A 20,873-nucleotide genomic window follows, 5' to 3' on the forward strand; every position below is an offset into this window, starting at 1 on the left:
TTCCTACTCTCTAGTTTTTTCATTCCTCATCTCCAAACCCCATCAGTCTAAATACAATAGATAGTTTGTATCTCTCTCTTTTCTGCTTTGCATCCTCACTGCTGTGTGTTGCATGAAGATACAGAGATAACATAATTTAGTGCAGCCTCTGTCTGATGCTGTCTGACATGCCAGGGACATGGAAATGAGCAGAGTACAAGGATAAGCTCTCTGCTCTGAAAAATATATGCAGTGGACCCCAAACACTGTCAGTTGCGGTTAGGAATGTAACGGTTGCAGTTTTAAACACTCAGTTTGGTTATGTTTGGGCACAAAAACTACTTAGTTAAGTTTAGAAAATGATTGGGGTTTGAGTTCAAATCAGACGTTACTTCACTTCTGCTTACACTTGTGATGCTAAACGAGAAGTCACTGTTTGTTCCATTAAGTAAAAAAAACAAAAACGCTGTTTACTTTTATTTTTAAACAAGACTCCAAACTGCCCACTTATGAGGATCTTGGCGCTCTTATACATTGTTACATTACTTTCTCCTTTGCACCGGTCATAATAACTACGACCACACATGTAGACACACGTAGAAATCCAAAAGAAAGACATCAATCATTGTGCACTGACATGTATAGAGTGTTGTGTTTGGTATGGACCAAAGGAAGAATAGCCGCTGCTGCGGCTACAGCTAATGGAGATCCTAATAAATGACATAAATGATAAATACACCCTTATTTTTCTTCAAGTAACTGAATACTTCAATGTTAACTGTTTGAATAGCTAACTAAATGTCTTTATTGTATAGCTAAATGTTTTCCTGTTTTAATCTCACTAAACAAGGTATAAACTAGTTCCCAGTGAAAAGAAAATACAAATAACTTTAGTTTGAATCCAGTTTCTTCTTCCAAACTGACTAAGGCTACATTCAGACTGCATGCAGAAGTGATTTATTTGCTCATGTCTAAATTTTTCATCACATGGCATCCGTTTTCCAGTTCTGATTTGGGCCACTTTCATACAGTATGTGGTTCAAATCTGTTACAGGTCGGATATTTTAAAAATGCAACATGTCTGGACAATCAGATCGGGATTCATACGACTCACTCTAGAGTGAACATTGTCACAATTTTGCGGTGAGAACAGCGCCAGGCTTTGATGCAAACATGGGCATAGCGGCTGACGGTGGAATTTCAACGTTTTTTCCCATAGACTTTACATGACGAAAGACAGGTCTACATATCAGCGGATACATGTTTTTTAGGTACATCAGCTTACATAGTCCTCATTTAAATCATTATTTTAAAATGCTAAACTGCATGCTATTAAAGGTGCTGTAGGTAGGATTGAGAAGATCCAGGACTTAGCCAAAAAAATTTAACATCGACAACTTCTCAGTCCCTCCCTCCTTTCCGCTATAGCCCAAAATGGTCTCCTAAGCCCCTCCTCCCACAAGGGAGAATGAATGTGTGTGCATGAGCAGTGATTGACACACAGTTAGACACCCACCCCGGCCCTGATTGGTGCATCTGAGCAGGGAGCGGTGGATTTTTGCAAATCACACTACAGGCAGGTGGTGCCAGAGGAGCCAGATTTTTTTATTTTTTATTACCTGCTTCATGTAGTTCTACTCAAACATAGGGTCAGTTTCAGCAAATATGACAGAAAGTTATACCTGCACCTTTAAAATGTCTTCAGATGTCTTCTGCAGAGCGCTCTGGTCTTTTGGTTGAATATATTGCAACATCTCGGTCTCCTTGAAAAATTCATTGATCGGTACAAGTGGCAACTATAAAATCCACGACAGTAACATGCAATAACAGACATAGACACAGCACGACATAACAATTACATCTCCTTGGTTCTCTTAATACATCCATACATGGGTTTATTTTGATAAGCATTTAAACAGGGTGTTACCTGTGACGTTGAATTAGTTGTTTGTGCATGCGGGTCACTTTCAGGCCATGCCCAGTACTTGAGTCTAATGTGGGCCAAATAAAAAAAAAATAAAATGTGATGGTAAAATACCAGGTTTACAGTGTGTTTACACAGTTGCATATATGCAGGTTTGAGTGGATGTGTATGATCACCTAAGGCTCATGGTCAGGGGTCAGGTTGTGACTGATGTCCTGCTGTTTGTGTCTTGGACTGGTCTGGAATTTCTAATCACAGCTGGCATTTCCTGTTTGAAAATCAACCTTTTTTTATCGTCTCTTGCTACTTTTTCCTGCAGCGTCTCCAACTCAGTGAGGACGTGGCAGGGGCAACCTTCATGGCCGCTGGCAGCTCGGCTCCTGAGCTCTTCACATCCATCATAGGTATTCACCACAAGCACCCCTCCGTCTCAAGACTGCATGTAAAAACGGACGACGCTTCTCCACTTCCTCCTGCTGTACAAAAGTGAAGCCAAAATATCCCGGACACGGGCGCTTCCATCTTGTAATTTTGGAGCCAGAGCCCACGCAGTAGTGATCGGGCGGTGGGGCCGCGGTATTGAAGTCCCGTCCATACACCCGCCCGACCAATCGCGAGACAATCCCAGCTGTCAATCATGACGTTTTATCCGGTTTTCATAGCATTAACTAACTAATAAAAATGAAACATCAGTGCGATTAGAACTACCTAAAATAACAGAAACCACTAACATGGAGGGGGCGTGGTTTAATGACCTATACTGCAGAGAGGGTGATCCAGATGTTTTGGCTTCACTTATACATTCTATGCATCAACCCCTAGTTGGGACTGAAACACATGCCACAATACTGGAGATGCATCAGGGGGGAAGCATGCATGGCTTTTACTGTAATGGATTCCTAACAGTAATGCTTTTATCCCGAGACACGTGCAGTAAAGAAACATGGCTTTCAATATACTGAATCGCATTAGAATCACATTAGAGTAATGTTATGTACTAAGCACTAGAGAATTGCTGTAGAGGAGTAAAGTCCATATGTTTTTTTTCTTTTATGTTTGTGCAGCGTAGTATCTGTCTGAATCAACAATATGAAGAACATTCACTTCAAAGGAGGCACGGTCACATTACCATACTGCGTTATTCATAAAGCAATCTCATTTTACATACAGACTGGGTAGATTCTTCTTTTCTTTCTCCATGCGTGTGTTTGTGTGCGTATGTGTGCGTATGTGTGTTTGTTTGTTTGTTTGTTTGTGTGTGAATGAGAGAGAGGTCCATGACCAATATGGCCGAGTAGATATTTACTTATGTTTTGACAGTTATGTGACGTGTCATCAGCACTACAGATGCTGCGCTGCAACTGGAAATGTCAAGTAGTGTGTGTGTGTGTGTGTGTGTGTGTGTGTGTGTGTGTGTGTGTGTGTGTGTGTGTGTGCGTGTTCTCTCCCCAGGGGTGTTCATCACCAAAGGTGACGTGGGTGTAGGGACCATCGTGGGATCAGCTGTCTTCAACATCCTCTGCATCATCGGTGTGTGTGGCTTCTTCGCCGGCCAGGTATGATGTCATAGCGGCATTCCACTGCTGCAGCCGATACCACCGCTGACCTGGTGGCATTTCACACAGTACATCCAACAGAGTAATGTCACCTTTAGATCTCCAGCCACATAAGCACAAAGTCGGAGTAAGTACTCATGCATATATTAATGCAGAAGGATGCGGTACACACAAACGCGCTGTACATTTATGCATGCATGAGTCCCTGTGCACCTAAACACAAACAGGAAATCAGATCCATGTGTAAACCATGTAGATTTTATTTAGATATTTCATGCGATTTTTAGCATTTGCTTAGAGCTGCAAAGAATTAATCGGTTTGAGTAATTTTTTGTTGTGGACAAAACAAGACATTTGAGGACGTCCTCCTGGGCTTTGGGAAACACTGGTCCACATTTGTCACCATTTTCTGACACTATAGACCAAACAACTAATCGAGTGAGAAAATAATCAACAGATTGATCAACGAAGAAAATAATCGTTATTTGCAGCCCTAATTTTGCTGTCATAACATGCTTTTATAATTTCATCTGTTTGCATATGTGTATATATATATATATATATATATATATATATATATATATATATATATATATATATATATATATATATATATGTGTGATATATCTGATATATCTGATTTGTCTTATCTTTCACACAACTTTCCTGTCTCATATGAAGAATCGTTCAGTAAAGAACCTTTTGATTCCACAGTCATCCACAGCCTCGAGTACACATTTCATAGATTATTTCTTTGTATATTCTCCTCTGTGCTCCATGTGCTTAACCAGCCACATATACAGTACAACATCCCCATCAGTCTAAACACAATAGATAGTTTGTATCTCTCTCTTTTCTGCCTTGCATCCTCACTGCTGTGTGTTGCATGAAGATACAGAGATAACATAATTTAGTGCAGCCTGTCTGATGCTGTCTGACATGCCAGGGACATAGAAATGAGCAGAGTACAAGGATAAGCTCTCTGCTCTGAAAAATATATGCAGTGGACCCCAAACAGGGATGGGGGGGGCAGGGTTAGGATGGCTAAAGGGGGGAAATGACGTGCAACATTATGGGCCCTATTTTAACGATCTGAAACGCAAGTATGAAACGCAAAACGCAAGTAGCTTTGTGGGCGGATCTCGGGCGCTGTTGCTATTTTACCGGCGGGATAAATGAGTCTTGCGCCCGACGCAAATCTAAAATGGGTTGGTCTGAAGTAGCTAGGTGTGGTTTGGGTGTAACGTGCAATAAACCAATCAGAGCGTCATCTCACATTCCCTTTAAGAGCAGGGCGCTTGTTCCATGGCGGATTGCTATTATGACGGCGGATTTCCCTGGCGCACGCCAGCGGGAGCTGCCGATGCGAGATGCGGCAAAGTAATAAATGCCCGTCTTGGCCGGGTGGTGATGTTGCTGAGGCCCCTCGGGCACATCTCCTCAAGTCTGGAGAGGATTGCTGCAGCCATGGAGCGTACCTCCAAACGCATCACCTGCACCTGTTGTGCCCCTTCCTCCTCCCCCACTCCATCTCCGTCCACCCGCTCCACCAGGAGCGCATCCCGGACCAGATCCCGCCGGACTGTCCAATCCCACCGTAGTTCAACATCACGTCTCCTTAAGTCCTCTAATATTTCCTCATTTATGTCATCAACACATCCATGACTCATGGAAATGTGTAAAACACAACAAGCCACAAAGAATGCTGGGACGTTTTGAGGACTGTACTGTAAAGTGCCTCCTGACCGATCCAAACACCTGAAGCGCATTTTCAGTAATATTTTCCTTTGTAATTATGTATGGTTTGCAAAAATGGGAACTGCTGCATCCATTTAGATGAGAGAAGTGTATGCGCGTTGTGCACCACGCTACATTATGGCCAAGCATGCGCCCCTAAAATAGCATCTGAATAACGCGCTACTGACTTTAGACTAAGCGCCACTGACTTTAGACCAGGTTTTTCCTGGTCAGTGGCGGAATTGTTTTCTGAAACTGCAGAATAGCACAAAGTAACGTTTGCGCCGGAACACGCCTCCTCTTTTCGCTGAACCGCCCCGGGAGCGCAAATACATTCCCTAATTTACCGCCGTGCGTCTGTGGAGGGAAAAGGCCGCTGTGCGTCGGGTGCAAAATAGGAAAGATAAATGCGTCGGTGTACAAAGGCAACTGCGCTGAGTGCAAGATAGGGCCCTATGACTTTTTATATCTTGCTGGTGTTTTTGTTTTGTTTATTTTGTTCATTTTTGTTTTGCTTGTTAGTTTTGTCCTTTTTAGGCTATATGCTATGTATATTAATATAGCATATGCTGTGAATATAATTAGGCACAGTTCACTCTAATACATATAGGTATAGACAGTGGTGGAATGTAACTAAGTACATTTTCTCAAGTACTGTACTTGAGTATAAATTTGTGGTACTTGTACTGTACTTGAGTCTTTTCTTTTCATGCCACTTTCTACTTCTACTCTGTTACATGTCAGAATATTGGACTTTTTACTCCACTACATTCATCTGACAGCTTTAGTTACTAGATTGTTTTGCACACAAAATACATGTAGTTTTTAAAATAGGATGTTTTATTATAAATTAAACTACCCAACAATATAACGGCCCACAAGTCCAGCTGAAATAATTAGCAGATTAAACACTGAGTTGATTGACACAACTGTTTGGATCGTTTCCAGTTTGTAAAATGTGAGGATTTTTACAGTAAGGACATTTTCCTGATGATACTTACATACTTTTACTTAAGTAACATTTTCAATGCGGGACTTTTACTTGTAGCAGAGTATTTTTACAGTGTGGTATTAGTACCTACTTTCTTACCTTTACTTACTTTAGTAAAGGATCTGAATACGTCTTCCACCACTGGGCATAGCTCTCACTTTCATTGTCTCTGTTAAAGTTAACTGGGCCGAGCCCTCTGTTGTATTTTGACTAGAATTCTTTCACAAGAAGGAGCTCCTGCCTTTGAGAGGGGAATATGCTTCAGTAACTAATGATTAACCATGCTGTGTGTATTTTGGTTTTGGACTACATTTGCGAATTGATGAATAAAACATCAAAAACAACAAAACAACAAAAAACGGGATCCTTAACAACATATAAGCAACAAGTAAGCAACTCAAATAATATTGTTCATGTTCAAAAGGGGTGGGACGAAGTTGACAACCTTTCTTGTCCTAACCCCTCTTCATTTTTATACTTATACTATTCTTCATAGATAATAGAAATTCAATTTGCATTCATCAGGGTCCATGTTTAGCTCGGTCAGCTTTAACAAATCGACCCTTTTGGACAAAAAATATGAACAAAATAATCCCAACAGATGAACCAAAAACCATTAAAGTGATGGTTCGGAGTAATTTCACCCTAGGGTCCATTGCACCATGACCTCGAGCCAAACACCCCCCCAGAAGCTTTTTTCACCTGGGTCGAACATTGGGAGAGTTAGCTAGAGTAGCGTTATCAGCTGAATAGCTTAGCGCGGGGCTAATGGACCCACGTTTGTATCTCGTAAATGACCCCACTAATAATTCCCGAAATGATACCAAACGTCTACACTAGTACATATAGGTTATGTACTCATAAAACGATGGATTGGAAAGTTTGTAAGTATGTAAGTACACCAGAAGGTTATGTAAATAACACTTGCCTGCTGGCTTCTGCTCTCTGCTGTTGTTGTTGCTGCTGTGAGACGAGTGCTTAGGGACATCTACAAATTACAACACCGAAAAGAGCAACAAAAAAACTTTTTTAATTTAACTTTTTTTTAAGTAAGTGCTGTAGTATAATTAGCAGGAGACCAGTAATAATTGAGGTAAGATTGGAGACATTACCTTATTTAATCATTAAATTAATAAATATTTTTGTTGTATCTCTTTTCGGTGTTGTAATTTGTAGACGGCCCTAAGCACTCGTCTTACTGCAGGTAGCAGCAGCAGCAACAGCTAGCAGAACAGAGCAGGCAAGTGTTCATAAACTTCTGGTGTACTTACAAACTTTCCAATCCATCGTTTTATGAGTACATAACCTATTTGTACTAGTGTAGAAGTTTGGTATAATTTCGGGCATTATTAGTAGGGTCATTTACGAGATACAAACGTGGGTCCATTAGCCCCTGCGCTAAGCTATTCAGCTGATAACGCTACTCTACGCTAACTCTCCCAATGTTAGACCCAGGTGAAAAAAGCTTCTGGGGGGGGTGTTTGGCTCGAGGTCATGGTGCAAAGGACCCTAAGGTGAAATTACTCCGAACCATCACTTTAAATACAGTACAAGAAATAACCAAACATATTTGGATACATTGTTTCAATTTTTTCAGCTCATTATCACAGTTATTCCTGTTCTCATTATCTCTACAGAGTACAAGCAAACATTTCAAAGCTTTGTTATCCTCTGACTTTGCTCTCCATGATTCCACGGCGGGGAGTGGCACATTCAAGATGTGACTTCTGACCCTCCTCTTACGTATATATATCCAGTGGGAGCGCTGTGTGGGAAAACGTTAAAGCGTTAGTCACTGCACTGTGAGCTCCGGCAATGTATTTGATTGCATAAAGTCGATAAACACACCGGCACCTTTCAAACGTAGGATGGCACCTTTGCAATTGGCTTTTTCAATGACTGTGATCCAGGAGGTCAACCCCAGAGCTCCTGTGTTTACATCAGTATGGTAATGATGTCAGAGGCGTTCCTGTAGCACAGTGCTGCATAAACTCCAGCAAAACTATAAAAATGAACTGAAGCTGCATACATATGTTGTTTTAGGGCTGCAATTAGTCTCTGTCCACGACGTTCCACTTCCGGGATTGCTCCGTTGCCGACAGAAATTCCGCTCTTTTTGACCGGATGTCCGTTACCTTCCGCTTTCTTTGTGTTGTCATTTTAAACTCCGGTGGATTTGTGAGGACTATGGTTAACTGCTCCTCAGATCTCTGCAGGGTAAATCCAGACAGCTATCTAGACTATCTGTCCAATCAGAGTTTTCTGTTGCACGAACGTACACGTTCCACCAAAACAAGTTCCTTCCCGAGACTATTTTGCAGAGGCACCGTGGCTCTGTACCGCGCTTAGCGCCTCCCAAGACCATTGTGAATGGTTTAAAGAAATGCCAATAAACCAGAGCACGTTTTTCTCCTATCCTGGAATGCTGTGTGGACTAGCCAGACCCTCCTCCGGAGCGCTGTGTAGGAAGGTCTGTCAATGCAAAACTATTAAGAGATTAACTCAGCTGATCTTCTTTATCAGGGTAGTGTGGGTGTGTGTCATGGTAACAGTACAATACACTGCTTCATATCAAACGTAAAAAATAAAGCATGTCCCGGGTTGGCTCAGTGGGTAGAACAGGCGCACATATACTGACACAGAGGTTCAGGGTTCGAATCTGACCTGTGACGATTTCCTGCATGTCTTCTCTCTCTCTCTCCCCCCTTTCTCACCTAGCTGTCCTCTCAACTAAAGGCAGAAAAGCCCCAAAAATTATCTATAAAAAACAAGTTCCTTCCCGAGGCTATTTTGCAGAGGCACTCTGTCCTGCATTTAGCGCCTCCCAAGACCATTGTGACTGGTTTAAAGAAATGCCAATAAACCAGAGCACGTTTTTCTCCCATCCCGGTGTGCTATGTGGACTAGCCAGACCTTCCTCCGCAGCACTGTGGAGGAATGTCTGGCAGAGATCTGAGGAGCAGTTAACCATAGTCCTCTTAAATCCTCCAGAGTGTAAAATGGCAACACAAAGAAAGCGGAAGGTAACTGACATCCAGCCTAAATGAGTGAAATCCGGCGGAATTTCCGGCGGCACCGGAGCAATCCCTGAAGTGGAATGTTGTGGATATAGACTAGTGGACAACTAATCGAATATTCTTTGCAGCTCCATTATTAATGCCTCCACAAAACTGGGAGATATTATTATATTATTATTGATAAATCTTTGCAGCTCTATATTGTTTTCAGTGTGCTTATCTCTGTTTTCGGGTTTTTTTTCCTCGCAGGCAGTCAAGCTCTCTCACTGGGCTCTACTCCGAGATTCAATTTATTACACGTTTTCCATCACGGCCCTCATTGTGGTAAGAGGTTATACACTCACATGCACACAAACATGATCAAGTGTGTGGCAATTGCAAAACTACTTACACTACTGTCGCTTACTATTAAGCATAAAAGGCCAATTTGAAAATGCAGTTTGTGGTTCTGAGCTTTGGTGTCAATACCCAATATGCACTTTCATCAGCTGTAAATGTGGATTTTTGTGTGCATGTAGTATCATGAGAGGATGGAGCTTTGTCCCAAATCCATAATCCATTCTAATGCTCAGCATGTTTTGAGTAAGCAGTGTATTCACACAAGAAAAGGGACATAGTCATGTATATTAATAAAACCTCATTATGCATACTAAAAAACACTACATTTGAACTCATTTGTGATGTACACAATTGTCCCACAATGCAATGCAAAAAGAAAATAGAGCAGTGGTAAAAAGTAACCAAGTACACTTAGTAAAGTATTGTACTTAAGCACAGTTTAGGGCTTGGTACCGAATTCAAAATTTTTTAGGCACCGACCGAATTGCCTCAAAAGTATTGTGTATCGAAAAAATGCCTCGTCATTCAGTACCCAATTTCAATACCTAAGGAGTAAATCTCATCAGCGTCAGTGAGCCAATAAGCACGCATCATGCTTCTGCCAAGATCTAATAATGTTTGTGATTGGCTGTTTAACGTTACCTGTCATAGAGACACGCAAGAAAAACTCTACGCTACCACAGAGACTAACGTAGTAGGAGCTGAAAAATACATACAAAGATTTGTGCCATAATGTGTAATTTTGTAATTAATTTTTGTTTTATAAAAATTGGTATCAAAAAAAGGATTGTTTAGGAACTGGTATCGAAGTCATGGTATTGGTATCGGTATCGAGAAATTTTGAACCATACCCAGCCCTAGTTTTGAGATATGTGTACGTGTTTCCATTTTATGCAGATAATGATATTAGATAATAAATCAAGCTAGAGTGCAGAACTTTTTACATATAAATGAACGTCTGTTACATTCAAGCCCTTGCTAAACCAGTTCACACAATGCTGCCTAAGCAAGCCTATCGCCAGCAGGCAAAGCTCTCCATTTCTCAGTATCCCAGAGTTTTGGTGTCTGGTTTCTGTGGCGACATTCCCACTCTGGCGCACCGGAAGGATGCCAATACAGTGTGTTGTACTCGAGTAGTGTATCAACTCCATAACAATGTTGTTACACGAGTAGTACACAAAGTGCCGTCAGCCAACCTTGCTTACTCACTCCCAGTTCTGTACAGCTTTCTGCGTATTCTGGCTGTCTGATTGGTTACACGGTATGTCAGTCTACCTGTATTACCCAATACCTTGACAGCCAGGAAGTGGGGAGGGATCACAGCGACGTTATTATGAATAACCACCACAGAAAAATGTCATCTACAGATGAAAAAAGGTCTGGAGTGCTCAGAAGGTGCTCTTTGGAAAGGAACACAAAAGTTCAAAAAAGAGGAAAGGTCCAAGCCACTCTTCTTGCAAAGAGTTAAAAGGCCTTAATTGAGGTGGCTATTTCACACCGAAATTGATAGTACATTAAAAATAGAGCTGGGTAGCAACCCACACGTAGCGGTTAGGTTAAAAAGATAAATCAGTGTAACAATCACAGCATGATGTCATATGACAGCGTGATCCATGACTTTGCATATTCAGTGTGCAGCATGCTTACGAAGCAAACCTCACGAGTGGTTTCAAAATAAAAATCCAATGAAACCAAAAGGTCATGCTTTGAGCTTTGTCTGTGCTCTGGATTGTTCATGCCCTCTAGTGGAGTAGATGTTGAAATGCAGAATTCATTTAACTTCCAATTACCGCCTCCACCTAATGTCCTTTTGTGTCGTCTGGGTCTTGCCTTTTTAGATCATCTATGATGAGAAGGTGAGCTGGTAAGTAATGATCTTTCTCTCTCAATTTCAATTCAATTCAATTTGCTTTATTAGCATGAACAGATCTGTTGTGTAGGACCAGATGTTGATATCTCTCAATGATTGCGTACTTGAGGCACCGATGAGACTCCGTGGGATGGTCAATTGAGTGAAGGCATCCATTGGGTTGTCAAGTGGGCGCCCTCCTTCCTAGGTGTTTCGCTGTTAGGCCCACGACACCTCCAGAGGGTTCAGCAGTGAATCCCAGCGTCCCAGGTTCACTCCCTAGATGCCATCAACTCACTTGAAGGCCCAGGCGGAGTCCTTTCTTTTGATCCACAGCCACTTGCTCCCCTTTTCAGCAGCCCTGGAGAGGTCTTTGACTGCCTACCGATGGGCCTTCCCTCGCACTCCCATCTCCCTAAGTAGCCTGGATGTTGAAGTAGCAGTAATAATAATAATAATGAATTGAATTTGAATAGCGCTTTTCAAGGACTCAAAGTCACTTTACAGGGCAAGGTAGAAAACAAAATCAAAACAAAACAAGATCCAGGCACAGATGAAAAGGGAGGGGGGCTACGGATAGGCGGAGGTGAAGAGATGGGTCTTGAGGCGGGACTGGAAGATGGTGAGGGACTCAGAGGTGCAGATCTCTTGGGGGAAGGGGTTCCAGAGCCTGGGAGCTGCCCTGGATAAGGCTCTGTCCCCAAAACTGCGGAGGTTGGACTTGTGGATGGAGAGGAGACCGGCTGAGGTGGATCTGAGGGACTGTGAGAGTTGGTACAGGAAGAGGAGGTCAGTGAGGTATGAGGAGGCCAGATGGTGGAGGGCTCTGTAGGTGAGGACCAGGATTTTGTAGGTGATCCAGTGGGAGATGGGAAGCCAGTGGAGTTGTTTTAGGCCTGGAGTGATGTGGTGACAGGATTTGGTACGGGTGATGAGTCTGTGTTCTGGACCAGTTGGAGTTGGTTGATGTTGGTAGAGCTGATTCCAAGGAGAAGTGAGTTGCAGTAGTCCAGTCAGGACTCGGGAGGAGATGAAGGTGTGAATGAGTCTTTCAGCAGCGGGGGGTGTGAGAGAGGGTCTGATTTTGGCGATGTTGCGGAGGTGAAAGGAGGTTTTAATGACATGGCGGATGTGGGGCTCAAGGGAGAGGGTGGAATCAAAGATCACACCAAGTGGCTACGAACCCTCTGCAGCCTACTTCCACTGGGCGTATCTTTGCATTCCAGCCTTGTTGTTGCGCATCGGCTGCCAGTTCAGCGTAGCTCAGCCTACCTCAACATAGAAAACATGTTGTCGCCAAAGCAGTTTACAGAAAATTCATATACTGTATAGTACATATAACATATTAAATACATACAGTAGGTGTCACATAGATTCTATACTGTACTGATCGCTATACAACACACTACATTATGCCTGTCCCCTCTTAGTCGATTAGTCGACTAATCGATCATTTTGGTCTTAGTCGACAAATAATAATTGTTTATGTTTTCTCATGCTGAATTTATTTATTTCCAAGAAACTTATGAGCACATTTCAGGTAAACACAAGATTTTAAGTGGTGCTTTTGCATGATTCTGTGTGTAGAAACTTTTTTTTTTACGAACGGTAAATTGCATTTGTATTGCGCTTTTCTAGACCTAACGGCCCCTCAAAGCGCACAAATCTGCTGATTAAATCAACTAATCGATTAGTTGAAAAAATTATATGAGTGTTAGTCGGCTAAGAATGTCTTTAGTCGAGGACAGCCCTAATATATATAATACTGAAGGCCTATATAAACGTGACTGCCCTTGTGTTTGTGTGCAGGTGGGAGTCTCTTATCCTGATTCTCATGTATGCGGTCTACATCCTCATCATGAAGTGAGTATTATCATCTAAAACAGCAAATGTCCGGAGTTACCTGATTAGCTGCATTTAGTTAAAAAAAAAAAAGTTGTGGCCCCCTTTTCTTATTCCTCTGTCATTGGCAGGTTTAACGGCAGGGCACACCGCTACTTTGACCGTCGAAAGAAGAGCTCTGTGAATCTGTCCAACGGGCTAACAGGAAGCACTGATCTGGAGGATAATATCACTTGTGATGCTACTGCAGTCCTGCTCAAGAAAGGTAGCAGTACCTGCTCTATTTTACACAGGCTTTGTCCTATAGGAGGACTCTTTGGGGTTTAGCTGCTCATCTCCACACACATGAACATTTACATAAATATGAAGGCAGCTGGGGCACCACTCCTCATCTATTTCTGTTCAGCTCCAGGACAAGACAGTCAAGGATGACTGTATCGACAAAGTTCTGTCTATTTTGTCCTGGGATGATTGCCAGCATAGATCCTCAGTGCTAAATCCGTTTTTTTGGGCTGTGTACCAGGGTAATTATAAATGGACTGTATTTATATAGCGCTTTTCTAGTCTTAACCGGTACTCAAAGCGCTTTTACGGAGTACAGGAACCCATTCACCATTCACACACATTCATACACTGTGGCCGAGGCTGCTCATCAGATAAAGGGTTTATCGTCTTGCCCAAGGACACTTTGACATGGGACTGCAGGGCCAGGGATCGAACCACCAACCATCCGATTTGTAGGCAGGGTTTCCATCTTAAAAAGTCTAAAATTTAAAAATCAAACTTTTAGGCTCAGATTATTTTAAAAAGGTCTTCATTTTCCTACGTCCCTGTAACACTACCTCTAATGCTAATTGAAATGCTCCCGCAGCGCTTTAGAATGTGTTCTTCACCGTGACTAGACAGCAGTCCTTTAATGTCAATGAGGATATCGGGGAATTGTTTCAGAAGAGATTTTCGGAGTCTGACATCTGACTATTTTTTTTTTTTTGATGTTGTGATATAGGTCTTACCTATGAAACCTGCAGAAACCCTGGGTAGGCGACCGCTCTACCACCTGAGCCTCAGCTGCATAACTATTTGCTAAAGCCACGGACAAAAATTGGAGGCAGTGCTGATAAATCAATAGTTTTTCATGATGTAGTTTCACATACAGTCCACTCTGTTACAGTATATTTACTGAGTATCCCTCTGCAGACAGCCTGGTGTTGATAGGCGGCCACAGCCACCCTATTTTCGTAAACTTAAATGAAAATAGGCACTGAAAAATATTTTTAGTGAACTGAAATGAATTAAAAACTAAAACTAAACTAAAGCTATATTACCAGGTAAAAAAAAAAAAGTAAATCATTTCAGTTTTAGTTTTTTTAGCTATAATATATTAGCCTGGCTCCACCCTCCTATGTACTTACGCTCAATTTTCATTTCCCTTCAGTACTCCGTCTGGGTTCGCCATATAGTCTTAAGCCATAAGCCATTCGGTCCGTTGTGGCAACGCTGCCAAATATCCAGAAGTTAAAGCTGCTGTAGGTAAGATTGTGAAGATCCAGGACTTTGCCAACAAATTTGAACATCGACAACTTCTCAGTCCCCCCCCCCCTTTCTGCTGCAGCCCAAACAGTCTCCTAAGCCCCTCCCACACAAGGGAGTGTGACAGAACTAATGGCATGTCAGACAACATTTTCAATAACTAAACACCAACACAATGTTAACTTTACTCACCAACAGTAAAACGATGCTAACTAGCAAGCTAACGTTAGCCATTTCAGCATCATATCAGACCGACCACTGTGCAAACGTTACTATCATGCTCACCAACGTAGCTTTGTGGACTGTTGAATACTAATAAGCAAGTGAAAGTTAAATCATTCATGGTAATTATGTTACCTGTTGAGAAGAAATGTGGCTACATCTGCATCGTTCTTCAGATCTTTAAAATGCCCGGAGCTCACGCCACCTCAAAAAAGCCACTCCAATATTCACCCGAGTTTTGGGAAATCTTTCTGCAGCTCGTGCAAGGGGGAAGGGGGAGGGGAGAACGCTATATATGCGTGTACGTGCCTGAGCAGTGATTGACAGGCAGATAGACCCCCCCCCCCTGTGGCCCTGATTGGAGAAAATCAACCGGGAGCGGTGGAATTTTGCCAATTGCACTACAGGCTGTAGGTGGTGCCAGAGGAGCTGGATTTTTTTTATATTACATAATTCATGTAGTTCTACTGGAACATAGGGTCAGTTTCAGCAAATATGACAGAAAGTTAGTTTTATAAGACTTACCTACTGCATCTTTAAAGAGAAAAGTTAGATTTTCCAGCTCGCTCCATAAGTGGTGAAGGACTTGGCTAAGGCTAAGGCTAAGGCTAAGGCTAACACTAGCAATGCTAATGCTAAATATAAGCCTTGACGGTCTCCCCTCTTGCTGCACATGCGCATGACATACGTCACGACCAAACGTTAGCGATTGGTTATGGCAGATCCTGAATGGCTCTGGGCAGATCCAATAGTTTTATACTTCAAAGGTGCCCTGCCACACGTATTAGCCGACATTACTTTGTGGTAATGTCTGAAGTTCTACCATGGACTCTGTAACATTTTTTGTGGAAAAAATGCCTTGGTTACCTTGTTTCAAGCCATTCTAGAATCATATAGAAAGCCTGCAGGAAGACTCAGCTAGATTTCTGCCAGTTCTCATTAATATTCAACAAGCTAAGCTGTTTGAATCTGATTGGCTAACAGCTAGCCAATGAGAGCCTGGCTGTCAGAATCCTTTACCCAGCCCAACTGGGTGAGCTCATGAATAGTAATGAGCTCAGGCAAAATGATGTCAGACTGACCAGCTTTTGTAATTGGTCTGATTTCTCTGCTTATTTCTGTTGAGTGGCTAGAGCTGACAGAGGAGGTAGCAGTTCATTTTCACATTCACCACATAACACAAACACATATGGACCTAACATACACTTAAAACAAAAAGTAAGGAAATTTGTGTTTGGTAGATTATTTCTCTGTGGTAACAATGCTTTTTGGCAATAAGTCTTATACCGTTGGAAAGCCTGTTTAGTTGCCTTTCAAGTGGTGCCCCATTTGTAAGGAACATGTATTTGTGGGATGAGCAGCAGAGCTGAGTATGTGGGTTGCACCCATGAAAAATTTGCCAAATCGTCTCTGCCAATGCCAAACAGCTTATTCTGCCATTGACTCGTTTGGTGTTTGGTGGATTGGATGATTGAAGTTTGAAGAAACAAGACAGGTTGGCAATTTAACAATGTATTCATTTAACAAACAGGAGCCTGAGTAGCGTGTGGAAGAACCATACACAGCCACAACAGCCTGGCACCTCCTCCTCATGCTGGTCACCAGCCTGGTCACACGCTGCTGTGGGATGGCATCCCATTCTTCAACCAGAATTTGTTGCAAGTCAGCCAATGTGGTTGTGTTGATCACTCTGGCACGAACAGCACGCCCAAGCTCTGGAGGTAGTCTCTGATAAACCCTGCTCTGTGGGGACGAGGATTGTCATCTTGGAGGATAGAGTTTGGTCTCAGACTGTGGAGATATGGGATGGCCACTGGTTGCAGAATCAGGCACCTGATTGTCAGCACCTGGGGGTACCAGAAGCTCAAAACAAGAGTCAATAGCAACAGCAAAGAAAAGCTGTTTGGCATTGTCAGAGACGATTTGGCAAATTTTTCATGGGTGCAACCCACATACTGAGCTCTGCTGCTCATCCCACAAATGCATGTTCCTTACAAATGGGGCACCATTTGAAAGGGATCTAAACAGGCTTTCCAACGATATAAGATTTATTGTGAAAAAGCATTGTTACCACAGAGAAATAATCTGCCACCACAAATTTCCTTACTTTTTGTTTATTTAAGAAAATGCAAGTAAAAACGGTTTAAAAACCCGCCTTCAAGGAAGTTAACACTTGTCAATGGAGAGGGGCCAGACTCCCTTTACAAATGAAATGTACGAGGGTCTGGTAGGATCATGCTAATAATATATCACTATTGGAAAAAAACAAGGAGACTGCATGAATTTCTGTCAACTCTCATTGTGACATTGAACCACAGAAATTTAAACAGACTCGACATGAGATGGCGCTGTGCCGAAATTGCTTCACATCGGACACTAAAGTAGCGCACAGATTTAACACTAAACATCATGGCTATTTTCCAACCATGTATTTTGTATGCACTGTATGTGTATACAAAAATACCTGATTATACTTGGCCCTGTCAAAAACAAACTAAAACTAAATATGTAAAAACTAAAACTAAACCTTTCTGAAAAACTGAAACTTAACTTAAACAGCAAACGCACTCTGAAAACTAACTGAAACCAAACTAATATGAAATCCAAAAGTCTAAACTGAAACTAAATAAAAACTAATTATTATACGCTTAGGCTAATATATAAACTATTATACGCTTGTTGTGTGCTTGGTGAGACTATGGCGAATGCGTGATCCCTGATCTCCTTGTCAGTGAAGAAGAACTTCTCCTACTTAATGAAGTCCGCCGCTGAGCTTCCACCTCCCGGCCCCGCATACAGAAACCACCAGGCGTGTCTGTCCTGCATCCTGGCTGCACCGTGGTTTTGTTCTGGGGAATTGTCATTTGGTGAATTGACTGGAGGCTCTCGCTGTTCCACTTCCTGCCTGGCTGTTTGAACACCCCGCGGCTCGTGTGAAATTAGACCTGGCGGTGGAAAAAAGGGGTTAGAGGAAAGCCACAAACCAGCTGCAGACCAAGCCAATGTCACTCCTAAACTGGACAATGTCTGGGAGTGTGTAGATGAGTCAGAATTCACTTGATTGAATGCCATTCACAAAATGAACGCCTGCCCCTCAGCAATACCAGAGCATTCTCCTGCTTATTAGCGTGGTGGCTGCCCGCCTTGCATCTGGTTCTGATAATTGGAGCAAGGACAAGGAGACTCTGCACAGCCTCACAGTAATCTCCCTGCTGGCCCAGTAGATGGTGGCAGGATACAATTGGTGCAGATGAATCTGCCATAACCTACCAGCGGTGGTGATAGAAGTATTCAGATCCTTTACTTAAATTGCTCATATTATGCTCATTGTCATTGTCATGTTCATAATTGTATTTAGAGGTTGTACCAGAATAGGTTTATGTGGTTTAATTTTCAGAAAACACCATATTTTTGTTGTACTGCACATTGCTGCAGCTCATCTTTTCACCCTGTGTGTTGAGCTCTCTGTTTTAGCTACAGAGTGAGACATCTCACTTCTGTTCCATCTTTGTTGGGAGTCGCACATGCTCAGTACCTAGGTAAGCACTGCTAGCCAGTCAGAAGCAGAGTATGAGTACCATGCTAGCAGCTAGGCGAGCATTATAACGTGTGTTCCAAAGTGACCACGTTTGTCTCTGAAGTAAAGGCTGGACTACAATAGAGCTGTTTGGAGCAGTTTGTGAACAGTGTTTCTGTTGGAGATGGTAAGTCCCTTTTGGGCTTTTTCACTTTGTAAACCTATAGCGTGCGCAAAAAGATATATAACACAATAAAGGAAAGGGAAAAAGCCAAAAAGCATAGAATGAGCACTTTAAGTAAAAGTACTAATTCCTCCCTGTAAAAATACTCTGTTAGTCCTGCTTAAAAAAGTTACTTTAGTAAAAATATGTAAATATCATCAGGAACATGTACTTAAAGTATTAAAAGTAAAAGTACATATGGAGAAAAATCCTCACATTTTAGAAACTGGAAACGATCCAAACAGTTGTGTGTTTAATGGTCTAATAATATCAGCTGGACTTGTAGGCCGTTATATTGTTGGGTAGTTTACTTCATAATAAAACATCATATTTTATACACTGAATGTGTTTTGTGTGAAAATCTTAATGTGTAAAGTAACTAGTAACTAAAGCTGTCAGAATAATGTAGTGGAGATAAAAATACACTTGGTATTTCTCTCTGAAATGTAACGGAGTAGAAGTGGAAAGTGGCATGAAAAGAAAAGACTCCAGTAAAGTACAAGTACCTCAACATTTGTACCTAAGTACAGTACTTGAGTAAATGTACTTAGTTATATTCCACCACTGCATACCAGGGATGTTGCCAGTGCCTTTGGCTATACCATGGTTATAATTATGGTCAGCATCAGAGTCTGTTTAGCTCAGAAGGATAAGGAAAATCTCCTGGGTCCTATACTGTCAAAGGACGGACTGTTTTTGCCACCCAGCACATCCACTGATTACTCTAGTGTTTGCATTTAAATTTTTTTTTTGCTCTCTCTGTCCTTAAAGGTAAGAAAATATGGGACACAATAACAGAAGTGATCAGCACAAGATGCTGGCTAAGGCCTGCACACATCCTTGCAGCCTCCAACCTGCTTCAGCCTGCTCCGTCAGCTTGTTGTGCATCTGGTTCTCTGAGCGCTGCCCCAGAGAGAAACCTGCTAACTCGGTCCTCGGGGTGTGCTGAGGAGGCGATGAAGAGAACCAGGGTGGCAGGTGGCAGTGGCTTCAGCAGACGCTGGCCAGGCTGGATGTGTTGGAATGTGCGGCGGCCAAATGGTCCTCACAGAAGCCAGCAGGGACCTGGACTATTGGACAGATTTTTTTTCTGGGTGGGGGGTAACCTCTTAAATTGCTGTGTTTATGGATGCCTCTCTCTTGATCATGCCCTACCAGGTTAGGTATGATCAAGGTTGGTTTATTGTTTTATTGTTGATTAAGGATCCCCATAAGTCATCACCGTAGTGAAGACTATTCTTCCTGGGGTCCAATACAAGACAAATATTATCAAGCAAAATGCATACTGTTATATCAGAACAATGAAAACATCCTGGCTTTTATTTTACAAAAGGCACAGAAGCATGTTTTTCATGTTATATAAACAAAAAACAGTAACATGAAATAACATATATAGTAAAAAAAGAAAGAAGACAACAGAAAGGAATAACTGAATCAAACAGGTTTTAACCTAATCTTACAGATAACAGCTTCTCTTAGTTTCTTTTTGATGCTTGAAATATTTCCCATTAGATATATGTGGAATAAATGTGGGGGGAGGCTGTTCACATCGGTTACAGCTTTAAACATTACCATTTTTTAAAGAGCATTGGTTCTGGGGATTGGCAGGGGAAAGCCGTAACCCACGGCCAGTCTAGTATCATAAACATGTCTCTGGTCACTGGTCATCACTAGTAGGTAATAGCTGCGAGAACAGGCTGGTGGGTTTGCGTAATGTACAAATGTTCTTTAAAAATACTTGCTTGACGGTATCACCGTGGCGTCACTCTAACACAAAAAGTTGCAGTTGACTTCAATTGCAGATGTATGTGAAATCTGCAACTTTTCTATTTCTGTTGTCATTTTTAGCTGTAACTGTAACATTTAAAGATATATAGTCAAACACGGAGGTCCGACCTGTCGTTTCTGCTGTGATTATTTTCTGTCCTGTGTTGCTTTGCTAACATCTTTGATAAACCAAATCTAGCGGTAGGAACAACGACATGTCCCCGCCGGTCAGACTGACTGCTAGTTTGGGTGGTCTTTAGTCTGAGGCCCAACAGGTAAATTAGATCTCCAACCTAATGTTAGTCAAAGTGTTGACATATGAAAGCATCAAACATGCGTTTTAGATAAATGAGATGAGAGTATATTCAGTTGTTCCTCAC

General features: G+C 42.0%; 1 protein-coding gene across 1 annotated transcript in view; it reads left to right on the forward strand.

Moving 5' to 3' along the window:
* LOC120564817 (sodium/potassium/calcium exchanger 3-like) overlaps positions 1-20,873 on the forward strand; it is a 111,815-nt gene that overhangs the window by 64,188 nt on the left and 26,754 nt on the right. The window contains exons 5-10 of the mRNA XM_039810075.1: positions 2,223-2,307; positions 3,356-3,459; positions 9,454-9,528; positions 11,382-11,407; positions 13,202-13,255; positions 13,366-13,499. Coding sequence (XP_039666009.1) covers positions 2,223-2,307; positions 3,356-3,459; positions 9,454-9,528; positions 11,382-11,407; positions 13,202-13,255; positions 13,366-13,499 — 478 coding nt within the window. The remainder of the gene's footprint in view (positions 1-2,222; positions 2,308-3,355; positions 3,460-9,453; positions 9,529-11,381; positions 11,408-13,201; positions 13,256-13,365; positions 13,500-20,873) is intronic.

Source organism: Perca fluviatilis, chromosome 1 (assembly GCF_010015445.1).
Source record: "Perca fluviatilis chromosome 1, GENO_Pfluv_1.0, whole genome shotgun sequence".
NCBI lineage: Eukaryota > Metazoa > Chordata > Actinopteri > Perciformes > Percidae > Perca > Perca fluviatilis.